Consider the following 14,154-nt stretch of genomic DNA (forward strand, 5'->3'; position numbering starts at 1 on the left):
CTCCACATTCACATAACCTTTACTCACACAGCAGCTGATAGAAAGATGAAAGGCAAACAGCTGCCAAGGTGATATAAGAAAATATTGACATCTCTGTTTTTCCATCTTCCCCTCTCCCTCTTCCATTGTCAGTCTCTAAACTCTCTCTCTCTCTCTCTCTCTCTCTCTCTCTCTCTCTCTCTCTCTCTCTGTGTTTAAAAGCTTCCAATAGCAGTGCTGGTGCATTGCGGCCCTGAGCAGTTCGGAACTATTCACTGTGCGATCAAGGTGAGTCTTTGTATCAAAGCATAGCCCTAGACACACGGCCACGTGTATAGTTTACACACGCGCGCATGCACGCACGCATGCACGCACGCACGGCATTGCACCATGGCTCCCACAGGGAGAGTTATACTGTAGGGTAAGGATCGCACATCTGTCTCTTGTTGTCAGTATAGGACGAGGTGGGTACATCAGGATGTGCAGACCTTGCACGTTCAATGGAAGGAAAAAGGATACAGTGACCTTTGTCAAGAGTGAACCTGGATAAACACTCTAAAAGAACCTTGGAATGGCAAGTCAATGTGACCAGCCCCTATTGTTGGCTGCTGGGTGGACATGTTACAGCCAGAACACCAAATGTAAAATTCACAGTGCAGTTTGTTATTTACTCTCGTCTCCTCCCAGAGGTACCTTCCCTAATCTGGTGAATGAAGGCAGGGATAGCAGCTCAATGGTTAATTGCCTGCAGGACTTAACTGGTCCTGGGAGGTATGGTATTTATTTATCTGCATTCAGCTACAAAACTGCTGAACAGCTGAATCTTTGATGGTCCTGACGCCTGGCTGAGTTCACTACAAAAGAAGACAATATCTGTCAATAAGACAATATCTGTCAATACATTATTTATTATTAAATGATTTTATTTGATTGCTTTCCTAGTACCTCCTATTCTATTTGCTTTATTTTCTCTTTCTCTCACTGTTCTTTTTCTATGTTTCCCTTTGTCATTCTTTGTCTTCTTCTCTCCCTTCTGAAACTCCTGTACACTAGTCTTTTACTCACGGTTGCCTCCGGTCACACCAACATGAGAGACAAGCAAGCGGCGCAGTGAGACTGAAGCTGGACAGAGAAAACAATGTTCTCTGCGGTCTCCCTCCCCCTAAGGGCTTGCATGGTGTCTAGGCAGGGGGGGGGGGGGGTGCTGGTATGAATCGTCCGTGTGTGTGTGTGTGTGTGTGTGTGTGTGTGTGTGTGTGTGTGTGTGTGTGTGTGGTGTAAGTAATGGGGTGTTAGACTTTGATGCACTGCCCCAGTACCTGTGCCTCTGCTGCGGTACTAAACAGCAGTTGTCCACTGCAGTTTTTAGACAATTTGCTCCTTTTGTATCAATAATGAATAACAATGGTGTTACAGGGTTAAGGTGCAAAAGGTTCCGAGTTGGAAATGCTTATGTTGTAGCTGACCATTATGATAAGAATAATCATCTTTTAGGAAATCGCACACTGCAATCAAACATTGTTATCTATCGAGACATTATAGGATGTTTGTTTTATAATACGATTATATTAAAGAATGTCTTATCCATAATGCACTTTGTTATCATATGGTCTACATAATGTGCACGACAGTGTGTACATTAAGTTTAAAATATTGCAAATAATTAATTTGCAATATCACCTTGATCTATTGTTGTAGACTGTTTGACAATGCTATAAAATGACAGGTGATTACTTTCATGAGTTGAGCTGAAAGATGTTGGACAGCAGGTGTTTATCCTTGCCAAGCCATGCAGTAATAAAGGCGTGTTAATCTTTTAAACGGAACAGTGTGCCCTGGATATTTTTTAAGTTACCCTGAAGTACTCCAACATACTGTGTTATTCAGCAGGAATCTGTTTGAACTCAAGTGCACTTAAAAGAGACACTTCCAATGTAGCAGGCATACCTTCCAACACCAGTATTGTTGGTAACAGTGCAGTGTGCTGCACCGTTCTGTTGGTAACAGTGCAGCCTCCTGCACCGTTCTGTTGGTAACAGTGCAGCCTGCTGCACCGTTCTGTTGGTAACAGTGCAGCCTCCTGCACCGTTCTGTTGGTAACAGTGCAGCCTCCTGCACCGTTCTGTTGGTAACAGTGCAGCCTGCTGCACCGTTCTGTTGGTAACAGTGCAGCCTCCTGCACCGTTCTGTTGGTAACAGTGCAGCCTGCTGCACCGTTCTGTTGGTAACAGTGCAGCCTGCTGCACCGTTCTGTTGGTAACAGTGCAGCCTCCTGCACCGTTCTGTTGGTAACAGTGCAGCCTCCTGCACCGTTCTGTTGGTAACAGTGCAGCCTGCTGCACCGTTCTGTTGGTAACAGTGCAGCCTCCTGCACCGTTCTTTACCCTGTCTCTGTTTTTAATTCGGTCTGTGTCCTGCATGGCTACTACACAACACAACAGAACAGCAGAGGGCTATTAATCTACAAGGGCTAACTTTCACTGCTGCCTAGAACGTTCCACTGGCGAGTGCTCTGTCTCTCTCACTCACAGAAACACACACGCACACACGCACATGCGCGCGCGCACGCACACACACACACACACACACACACACACACACACACACACACACACACACACACACACACACACACACACACACACACACACACACACACACACACACACACAAAGCGCTGGACATGATGGATTTCCCATTTCCCAGTTGCAGCGTTGTTTCTCATCATCACAGTGTGTGTACGTCTCAGCGAGAGCAATGGACCTGGGCTTCCCACTCTGATCGCATTTCAGACAATTCTTCTCTCCCTCCACTTCTGCTCGTTGTCCCTTAATGCTCCTCACTACCGCCAATGTTGTCTTGATTTTATAACCCGCTCACATACGGTGCAGCTCCCGCATCCATAAACAAACCTAAATGAGTTCCATCAGTTCTGTTAGCCACGTTATCGCCACTCTCCTCTTCAGCTCGCTCTCTGTCCTCAAGCATTCCTCGTATAATCGACTTTATAACATCGAGGGGGGGGGGGGGGGTGATACAAGGACAGAGAGGGTGCGAAGGTTGAGCTGATTAGTAGCTGCTGTATCATAGCCTTGCATAGCGATACTAATATCACTGCGTGGCTATTAGTCTCGTCCCTCTCAGTGTTAGATTTATTTCTGCAATGTCCTGCGGCTCCGCCCCATATTTACATACTGGGTCCTCGTTGGCTCCAGACGAATCTGGTTGGGTTATTGTCACCACTTCGAGCAGCCATGAAGTCCTCCCACAATTGAGAGTGGCCAGACATAATCTGCCTGGGGTAATATGCATTGCAAAGGCAGATGAAGGCTGGCTACGCGAGGCTAGCTGTATCAGCCCTAGGGATAATATGGCAGCTAAACAATTATCGTAAGCTTAATTGCCACTGCATCCTGAAACGTGCTTGCTGCTGATGGAATATGCCATGTCAAAGATGGATGCCAAACACAGTTGATGAAGATGGTTTGGTAAAATGTATGGAGGAGACACTGGAGCGCAAAGGAACCACAACATTAGAAAATGTTGCTACCTTCTTCACAGAGGCCAGCTATGTTTTCATGCCTCCCCAATCTGAAATCTCTGTTAGCCTACCATTGTCTTCGCCAGGCCAGTTATTTAGTTGACCAGGGTCCCCCAGTGCTCAATATTACGTTCGCTGCTTTTTTCCATATCTACTGTACATCGTCTCTTTGCTGAAAATAGCCCATCTATACAAGCTCACAATGTTTCACGCATTGTGTCACATTGTGAGCTTGTAGATTTATGATTTTCTATGTGATAAACAATCACTGGCCATATATTATTTCCAGAGGGTATGAATGCCTGGGTGATAATCTATGCAATATCTTGACACTTGCCTCAGTCCAAGGGGATCTTGCATACATCACAGTCGGGTACTAGGCTACGTCTATCACCACTAATCAAAAGCGATGACAGGTTCCTTCCCTTCCCTCCTATCCTACCTCGAAGATAGTGATGGCGTACGGGTGTCCCAAGTGGTCATGGGAAGACAGTAACACTTTGCGGTTGTCTCCATTCAGGTCCACACTGGACAGCAGGTGTAGCTTGGAGTCTACCCAGTACAAACGCCTGTTAGGTAGGTCTGAAAGAGAAAGAGAGAGAGAGAGAGAGAGAGAGAGAGAGAGAGAGAGAGAGAGAGAGAGAGAGAGAGAGTAAAAAGAGTTGCAACAAATTTAGACAATAAAACCCTATACTTAGTTGACAAGATTTCCAATGGCTCTATACTAGTCCCCTTCCTGTTTTACACTAAATATATTCTCAAAACAATTGCTGTTTCAAAGTGATCCCCCCAGCATAGGGATGCTAGAGTTCATGTGGTTAGATACAGAGTGAGAGGACAAAAGGGGAGGGGCAGTACCATGGATGAGAAAGCGAGTTCGGGAGGAAGGCGTGATAGAAGGAGAGAAACGGAAATAGAGAAATTAATGATACATGATGGAGAGGGAATGGGGTGAGTGGGACGGATAAGATGAAAAAAACAATGTGTGAAAAAACGGGCTGAGGGATTGTGAGCACAAGAGAGAGTGTTGTGTTTGTGTGTTTGTGTGTGTGTGTGTGTGTGTGTGTGTGTGTGTGTGTGTGTGTGTGTGTGTCAGTGGGGGGGTTGTAGTGAGCGAAGAGAGAGGAGAAAAGAAAGGTCATTTGAAGAGAAAGGGCCCAGGGTGAGAGGTATATGAATGTAATGGGCTGCTAGCTACAACATCAATCTTCTCTGACACGACAGCTGAGACCCTCATGTCAAAAAATCATAGCTGTGATTGAAGCACTGCGGGTTGACTTCTCTACAGGGAGAGGACGAGAGGGGCGGTGTCAATGTGCCCTTGAGCAAATCGATTAGCCTGGCTGGCAGCCTGGCTGGCTGAATCGTATATGACTGGAAATTACCAGAGAATACCTCCTGTATCTTACAACCTTATAAAGGCGGGACGTTTAACATGCCGTGGAACGCGGTATAGGGCAGACCAACAAAATAATACTCAATTTGAGAGCGCAGCGGGCCAAAGCAGGACACGGAAACTGCAGAGTAATATTCATTCACCACTTCACCTCTCCCGGCTCAAGCAATCACTTATTCTGCTCGGTGCTCCGTGTAAAATCAAAGACCAGAGGGAAATAGGCCTCCCATCTCGAGGCACGCCACAGGTGTGATCCTGAGCTCACACTCAACTTAACTCGCAAAAATAATTTGTTTTCATACAGATGTAGCGACACCTCAATTCCACCCCGAGCAAGGCAACTCTGCATGCCTCAGGCAAGGGTGGCTGGGAGAAATTGTCTGGTGCCGTGGAGGGATTTGGAAACAGATGATGGGGGGTATTGACGTGGCCTGGACTGAGTGGCTTATTCATTCAGGGGCCTGTCGTCGACAAGCTGATTTGATTGATGAGAGGGACACACAAACAATAAGCCAATCTCATAGCAGAGGAACAAATCTCTGGGGTGAATGGTGGCTCGGCCAGGTTACTGAACAAACCATATTATGATCCCTGTGAGCCGTGGTGACGAGTTTAAAGTCTTGCAAAACTTCAGGGGTCAGATACTACATTTTGTAAGGGCACAAGAAGAATGAGAAAGAGGATCAGTGTACCACTCTAGATGGAATGAGGTATGTATGGCATCCACCTCATAGTAATCTCATCTCATCTCATCTCATAGTTTTGTTGAAGTTGATATGATATCGTATTTGTTTTTGTTGTCATTTTGTTGACTACTTGAGTGGAGAGTGGATATTATTTATTTACCAATACCAGTTGAGGTTAAGGCCTGTTTTCTGCCTTCATTCAATACCAGTTGAGGTTAAGGCCTGTTTTCTGCCTTCATTCCTCCCAGCAATTTGAGAGAATAAAGAATAATTTTCCTGTCACTTTTGTCAAACTAAAGGGTTGTGTGATGAAGTGTGAATTAGCCTTAAGCGTCTTACCAAGGGTGATTCCGTTGGGCCACTCGATGCGTTCTGACACCAGAATCTGTCGGTCCACTCCATTCATCCCTGCCTTCTCTATCTTGGCCTGACCTCCCCAGTCTGACCAGTACATGAACCTATAGGGGGAGTTACATATACCAGTTAGAACACAAACAGCAGTATTTGCATGAATATGAAAGCTAAAGTACTAGCGTCTGTCTGGAAACTGCACAAAGCTTGTTATCAGCTGCAGCAGATGTAAAGGCTATGGGTATGTCACAGACACTCATCATCAAGTGTGTACTTATGATAGGACAGTTTCATAACTTAACCTCTTAAACCCCAGGGGGGTCCAGGAGGGAAAATCAAAAATATCGGAGTTGGAACCTAAGACCTTGACCAGCCCCATTTACCCGCTGAGAGCTGTTCATGAGGTGGAAAGCCTCTGCCCCCGCCGGCGGGGGATTGGGGCTCAAGAGGTTTTAAACAAGTTACATAAATAAGAATTGTTGCTAATCAAATGCCGTTCAGTTCGATTAGGCCTATATAGCATATCTCTAGGATTAGGCCTATATAGCATATCTCTTTGTTCCGTTCAGTTCGATTAGGCCTATATAGCATATCTCTAGGATTAGGCCTATATAGCATATCTCTTTGTTCCGTTCAGTTCGATTAGGCCTATATAGCATATCTCTAGGATTAGGCCTATATAGCATATCTCTTTGTTCCGTTCAGTTCGATTAGGCCTATATAGCATATCTCTCTTGGAGGATCATGTATGAGAGTCTACTTTTTCTTTGTTTTGCTTTTTGTTCTCTTTGCTTTGAGACCATATCCCAATTCTCTCTCTCTGCCTGAATATACAGAGTAGTATCTCTCTCTTTTGTTTTTCTCTGACTTCATCTCTCTCCAAGCGTTCACATCACATTTAAACAGACCTTGCAGGCAAGCAGGTGGTAGAATAAGAGAACAACAGAATGTTTCCATGAAGTTAACTTCATGGACATACTGTGTGTGTGTGTGTGTGTGTGTGTGTGTGTGCGTGTGTGTGTGTGTGTGTGTGTGTGTGTGTGTGTGCGTGCGTGCGTGCGTGCGTGTGCGTGCCAGCGTGCGTGCGTGCGTGCAGGAGCGTGTGTGTATATGCGTGTGTGCATCTCAGTGGAACCTGCTCTGCCTAGGCTATATTTTTGCATGTATTTCATGCTCAACCTTCACATTACAGTCCTGGGGGAATAATAAGAGACACCAAAAACGGAGAAAGTGACCCCAGGTACAATAATGTTTCCAAAACAGAATTTGTTTCATCCTTTTGGAAGCATATACTTATAGTACTAGACGTATGTGTGTGGATACATAATACCAATACATCTTATCTTATATAAGGCTATGTAGTTAGCATGTTTCACACTGTCACACACGTCAATGCCATAGAGAGACAACCTCCAGTGTGCTCAACATTGTTGCTCCATCTTGATCTCATCCCTACAGTACATCCCTCCCGTCTTCGCCTCCCTCTTTTGGCCTTCTACCCTCTGTCCTCTCCTCACCCTTGGCCTTCTACCCTCTGTCCTCTCCTCACCCTTGCCGCGGGTCCACAGCGATGGCTCGCGGCTCGCTCAGCTCAGTGTTGATCAGCACTTTCCTCTTCCTGCCGTCTACTGTGGCGATGGAGATGCTCTTGTCGCCAGAATCGGTCCAATAGATGTTTTTGTGGACCCAGTCGACGGCCAGGCCCTCGGGGGAGTGGAGTGCTGATTCAATCAGTGTCACCTGCTCTGAAGTGTCGCTCGCCTTGTTGATGTACGCACTGCGGGGGATGAATGGATGAATTACAGTAATTACACAATATTGAAACAAACAGGTATGATATCTAATCATATCAGACAACGCAATATCATTTGACAAGACAGTTGATCAGTCCATTCCTGTCAATTCTATCCTTGTTTAGGGTTAGAGAGTAGAAATGCAACAAGGCAGCTAGCATAGATTGAAAACAAAAGAAGAAGAAAGAGGTAAGTTCAGTTACGGGGCTTAATCATTGCTGGGCATTAAATTAATCTAACACTGGTCACAGACAGATACACAATGGTCAACAAACCAAGAAAGAGGCATGTATTTGTTCAACACAAGGCAAACGTTGTACTGTATTACACTATTCAGACTTTGCCGTCATGTCCACACCAATTTCCCCTCTCTGTTCAACCACCATACAGTATACACTATACTTATACAATGGGGTCCCCCAGGGGTCTATTCTTGGTCCCTTCATTTTTTCACCCTCTACGACAAATCTCTTTCCCAAAAATAGTCAATCTACGACGGCTATTTTCACTTAATGTACAGTTGGAGGCCATCGATATTGTCCTTTTCTTTTTGCTGAGGTTTGCGTGATCTGCGCAAAAGGACAGTTAACCCATTTTGGGCGGGAACCCCTTTTGGTGTTTTAAACATTGTTATAATTTAGCTATTGAAAAATAGCAGATCTACAAGCTCATAGCGCGCCACCGAGTGGCGCGCTACGAGCTTGTAGGTCTGCTATTTTTGAAAAATCGTGAAAATATTTATTTCAGAAAACTGGAGGATTTAGAAGGATTTTTGAAAATGTTGAGGTCAGGCCTAAATGGGTCAAATGATAAGGGACAATATCGGTGGCACCCAACTGTACACCTATTATGGAATGTAAACGTGTCCACCTTTGACACACGGCCTCAGTGTGGGTAATGGGGACTCTTCAGGGTTGCTGATGCCGTGTCAAGGCCACCCTAACCTGACACCTCCATAAGGACCTGGGTTACCCCTCCGAGCAGCTCCTCCGAGGGAGAACAAGCCTGTCTCCTTTCATCAGAGGCTCACAAAGAAACCTGCATGGTTTTTTTTCTCTTTGTCTCCCCCATCTCCCCATCTCTTTCAATCTAGTTCTCTCTTTTCCTAACTACAGTAGCATCCCCATCGCTTTACCCTCCCTGTCTTTATCCATGCCTTCATCCTTGAACTCCATTCTCTTTTTCTGTCTCCTTCTGTCACTACCTGTCTCTGTCTCCTCCTCCCTGCCACATTTGTCTCCCTTTTGTGTCTCTTACTGTCACCATCTGTTTCTCCTTTCCTGCCACATCTGTCTCTCTGTTTCTGTTTCTTACTGTTACGATCTGTCTCCGTCTCACCTTTCCTGACACATCTGTCTCTCTCTCTCTCTCTTTCTGTCTCTTGAAGTCAATTTATACTTTGAGCATTAAGTGTCGAACACGTTGCAACAATGTTTTTAGTTCTTGTGCATCTCTGTGGTAACTGGTACCAGAGCTTACTTAGTCTTCCCAACAAATGACAACCTCTGCGATGGTCCGGCGCAATTTAGATGTCAATCTTGTGACGCGATGCATCGATCGACACAAAGTGAAAATTGGACTTTACGGTCACCATCTGTCTCCGTCGCTCCTTTCTTGCCACATCTGTCTCCCCTCCAGCCACTCCCACCTCACCGCACTCTCCTCAACTTACCTTGTGTTTCCTTAATTATGGCTTAATTAGAGCTCTACTGTCATGTCTGTACATTCTTGGTGGGTCCTGACTCAGAAATATGTTTGGAAATCGTTTGCCTGTAGCGGACTGCCTTCCTCCTTTCAACCTTTTGAGTGACTGAATAAATGCAATGATTAGGACCTGCCTCCGGTGATCTGCACTGTTCTTTTCCCTGACACACTCTAACACCTGCCCCTATCTCACCCCCCATCTCCCATCTTTGTAAAAACACCTGTCTCCTCTCTACTGCAGTATGTAGGAGGCTTATATTAGTATTATGTTGTTGACTCTTGATTAATCAATCTTCATTTGACCGAAATGAGTCTGAGACACTTCACATTATAAGGTAGAAGATATTGATACTTGAGCTCAAGTACATTACACACACAGCTATATACAGAGAACCAAAAATAATACCAGGCCTGTGCAATGGCCTCTTGACTCTATGATTGTCAGAACATCATAGGCCGGCCAGGGCGGCTGGCGTAGCCCTCTGGGCACTTAGGATGGTAACTACGACACGCTGTCAGGTTCACAGCGTGTCGTGGGTTCGAGTCTAACACAAACACTAACCCTAACCCTAACCCTGAAACAATATACTGTAATGCCCTGTCCCACCCAAAAGAGTGTACAGTTGGGTGCCACCGATATTGTCCCTTATCATTTGACCCATTTAGGCCTGACCTCAAAATTTAAAAAAATCCTTCTAAATCCTCCAGTTTTCTGAAATAAATATTTTCACAAATTTTCAAAAATAGCAGACCTACAAGCTCGTAGCGCGCCACTCGGTGACGCGCTATGAGCTTGTAGATCTGCTATTTTTCAATAGCTAAATTATAACAATGTTTAAAACACCAAAAGGGGTTCCCGCCCAAAATGGGTTAACTGTCCTTTTGCTCAGATCACGCAAACCTCAGCAAAAAGAAAAGGACAATATCGATGGCCTCCAACTGTATACATTGAGTTAAATCAACACTGAGGATTTTACCGTGTAACAGGACATAAGGAAATGAGGCGATGATAGAGAGACATAATGTAGGAGGGAGAGATTCCCGATCTGCAGCGGTCAGGAAGCAGACTGTGTGTCATTAATTGGCTGTGTTAGACGTTAGCATACTGTCATATTGTGCTAGATTACCCTGGGCTCTGTTCCCACATCCAGGAGGTCTATAAAACACTTGCTTGCCTCTCACTCAGGGGTTAATTTGAACAAAGGGCATGGCATATGTTAATGCTTTCCACTTTAATCACAGGTTCCAGGTTACCCACTTCTTAAACCCTTTACTATTCAACACGGCTGCCATTTTGTTATTAAAGGGATATTTCACTAAAACTATTTTTTTAGGTCAATGTATCGTCTACTCGGGCTTTTGTGAACAGCTCGATTCAGTATTTAGATATTTGACATTCATTTTTATCAGATGGGTTTTATCTTCCTATACAAACCCATTGTAACTTCAAGCTCCATTTTAACCATGTTAGATTCATGGAAAACACCCGTCCGTGGTTCCGCAGTGTCATGCTAATACGAGAGGAGATCGTGTTTTTTCACATACCTTTTAAATTCATTTTTAATACTTATTTTATTGTATTAAATTTCCCCCAAAAATATAAAAAATAAATTAAAAAAGTACATGAAAAAACAACGTGTTGTTTTCTGTCTTGATCGTTTCTGTGTAAACGTGGCCTTAGAAGGATATATAGCGGAATAGAAACTTTAAATCCTATCCTGATACTTGATTTTAAAACTACAATCCATACGTTTTATATCCATTGCTCCACTCAATAATGTCTTAAGTCCAATACAATGGCTGTGCATCCGGTATTCAATTCAATCGACTTCAAATAACTTTATTGACCTTGTTAACCAGTGCTACCCGACGCATGACATTTATCAATGGAATAGTAGGGAGACCACCTCCAACAACTGCAGATGTACTAGCTACAGTTGGGTGCCACCGATATTGTCCCTTATCATTTGACCCATTTAGGCCTGACCTCAAAATTTAAAAAAATCCTTCTAAATCCTCCAGTTTTCTGAAATAAATATTTTCACGATTTTTCAAAAATAGCAGACCTACAAGCTCGTAGCGCGCCACTCAGTGGCGCGCTATGAGCTTGTAGATCTGCTATTTTTCAATAGCTAAATTATAACAATGTTTAAAACACCAAAAGGGGTTCCCGCCCAAAATGGGTTAACTGTCCTTTTGCGCAGATCACGCAAACCTCAGCAAAAAGAAAAGGACAATATCGATGGCCTCCAACTGTAGCTATATTAATACTCTACTATGCCCATTGGTTAGAATAACATTCACAAAAAAACATCCCTTATTCACACATTGTGTTAGGGATGAAACTCTTGATGCCAGACAAGTGGAGATATGTATAAAGTCATTATCTTTCCAAGTGTTGGATAAATATTATCAAAGTGACAGGGGAGATTTATTTTTCTTTCTTTATTTTCTCTTTTTCTTTTACAAGACGAGGCTGTTTGGTGCAGGGTGATTAGACAGAGACAGACGAGGGCCATATGAGGAAGCAGATTGTACCGTTGCAGTTAATTGGCGTGTTATTGTTTGCTACAGACATCTTCATCATGGAAGTTGGCACGTTATCGACCCATACCATACCAGTCACTATTGATTAGCCAGCAGCACAACACTGACACAGAGAGTGAAGTGACAAGAATCAGTGAAAAAGAAAAAGAACCAGCGATGGGCTCCAGACATGTTTAAAGATTTTTTTTTTTGCGGCTTACTCCTTTTATTGGTTTTTGAATGGACAGACAGTAGGCTGACAGGAAACGGGAGATAGATGGGGGAAGACATGCAGTAAAGGCCGTGTCGGGCTCGGGAGTCGAACCCGCGGCACACTGCGACTGGATTACCAGTCGGGTGCCCAGACGGTTACGCCACCGCCTGGGCGCTCCAGACATGTTTGACTGTGGGGTGCTATTGGGGGTGCTGGCTATCTAATGAATTTTGGTTTACATAGAAGTCAGTCAATTGGGGGAGGGGTGGCTAATGTTTGTGGGGAGGAGAAGCAATAAAGCGTCATTAGCACTGACATTTAAGGCCTTTAGCCCATTTTATCACATTTCGGAGTATCCAAAAGAGGGTGCAAGCAGTGGAATGAACCAAAAGGACTGAAAATACAATGCTGAAAACATAATAAAAAATAATGATTTATTTTTCTAGTTTTTTGGTGTTAGTAGAAGAGGAGATCTATAGGGACAGAGATGAGTTAGAGATGGAACCTTAAATATAAAAAGCAAAGCAATTCAGCAAATGTGAAACGGCAGATGGCTAAAATGATGTGATTCAATGATGAAGGTGTGTTCAGCCAGAGTGCTAAAGCATAAACCATAATGGCAATAAAGTGGATTTTATGCTATGTAATGCACTTCTACAGTGAACACTTAAGTCCATGACTACACTACACACTTGAGAGTTATTGCACAAAGTGAAAGCAATGGTGTCAATAGCTGATTGAGCTTTAAGGTATTATTACCGTAGATCCTGTGGAGTCAGCCACAGAGAAGAAAATAATGAACTTTCTTAGTGTGGGATATTCCAAAAACAATAATCACAAAGTGCTTCATGTTCAATAAAAGGCAGAAACAACAGACAGACAGGTGTGATGACATAGCAATAAATTATGAGAGAAAACGATTTATTGACATACCATGCAGTGCGGTATAAACCATGGAAATTTGTGTTTTGGAATCTCTGTTTGGACACCCTGCACCAAATTAATTCTTTAGAAAAGCCAATTATTCTTCCTTAGTTTCTCTCCCAATTCATTGCTATTCCTAATTGTGTCGTGTGCTTGGAGATCAAACCCCTATAGAACAGAAGGACTTCAATATCAATAGTGGACATCTGACATGGAAATGTAAGCTTGTAGTCCGTCTATTTTCTGCAAAGTGGTCTGGTGTAGAGGGGAAACATTTAGGGGGCCAAGTATAGACCGTTGGAGGACACCGGTCAATTATAGTTAGAGGGCTTAAGTGGTTAAAGTCTAAAGTTTAACATGAAAACGGTGTTTATTTGTCCTTGTGGTCACATGCCATGCTCACACAGAGACACGCACATCTCTGTGTGAGCAGGTTGACTATGTGTGTGTAGATGAGTAATGATGGTGATTATTTAGGCAGTGAAATTAGCAAGAGCATATGGCTCAACTGAGATGATATAAGGCACCTCCCACTGCCTGCCAGCCATCATGGCGACATGCGCACACGCACACGCACACGCACACACACACACACACACACACACACACACACACACACACACACACACAGTAAACTTGCTTATATGGACACCCATGAGACAAACATCCATGCAATGAGACAAAGTTTGTGTGTGCGTGCGTCCTTGCTTGCGTGCGTGTGTTCGTGAGTGAGTGTGTGGATGTCAAGGACAAACAGAACACCTTTCACTGTCAGACAGATGACGCAGCCCTCCAGGTGTGACACACACACACACACACACACACACACACACACACACACACACACACACACACACACACACACACACACACACACACACACACACACACACACACACACACACACGCGCGCCCTGCAGGTGTGTGTCAGTAGCAGAAGGTATGACAGGTTGGGGCAGACAGCATAGAGGAGAAACATAGGAGAACCGTAGAGAATGGAACGAAATTCACCGTTTCCACAAACAAATATTGCTTTAAGT

General features: G+C 44.1%; 1 protein-coding gene across 1 annotated transcript in view; it reads right to left on the reverse strand.

Annotated features, from left to right (window-relative positions):
- lrp8 (low density lipoprotein receptor-related protein 8, apolipoprotein e receptor) overlaps positions 1-14,154 on the reverse strand; it is a gene marked incomplete at both ends in the record, with an annotated part of 197,538 nt that overhangs the window by 17,762 nt on the left and 165,622 nt on the right. The window contains 3 exons of the mRNA XM_079505451.1: positions 3,963-4,102; positions 5,942-6,060; positions 7,503-7,730. Coding sequence (XP_079361577.1) covers positions 3,963-4,102; positions 5,942-6,060; positions 7,503-7,730 — 487 coding nt within the window. The remainder of the gene's footprint in view (positions 1-3,962; positions 4,103-5,941; positions 6,061-7,502; positions 7,731-14,154) is intronic.

Source organism: Electrona antarctica, assembly GCF_951216825.1.
Source record: "Electrona antarctica genome assembly, chromosome: 7".
NCBI lineage: Eukaryota > Metazoa > Chordata > Actinopteri > Myctophiformes > Myctophidae > Electrona > Electrona antarctica.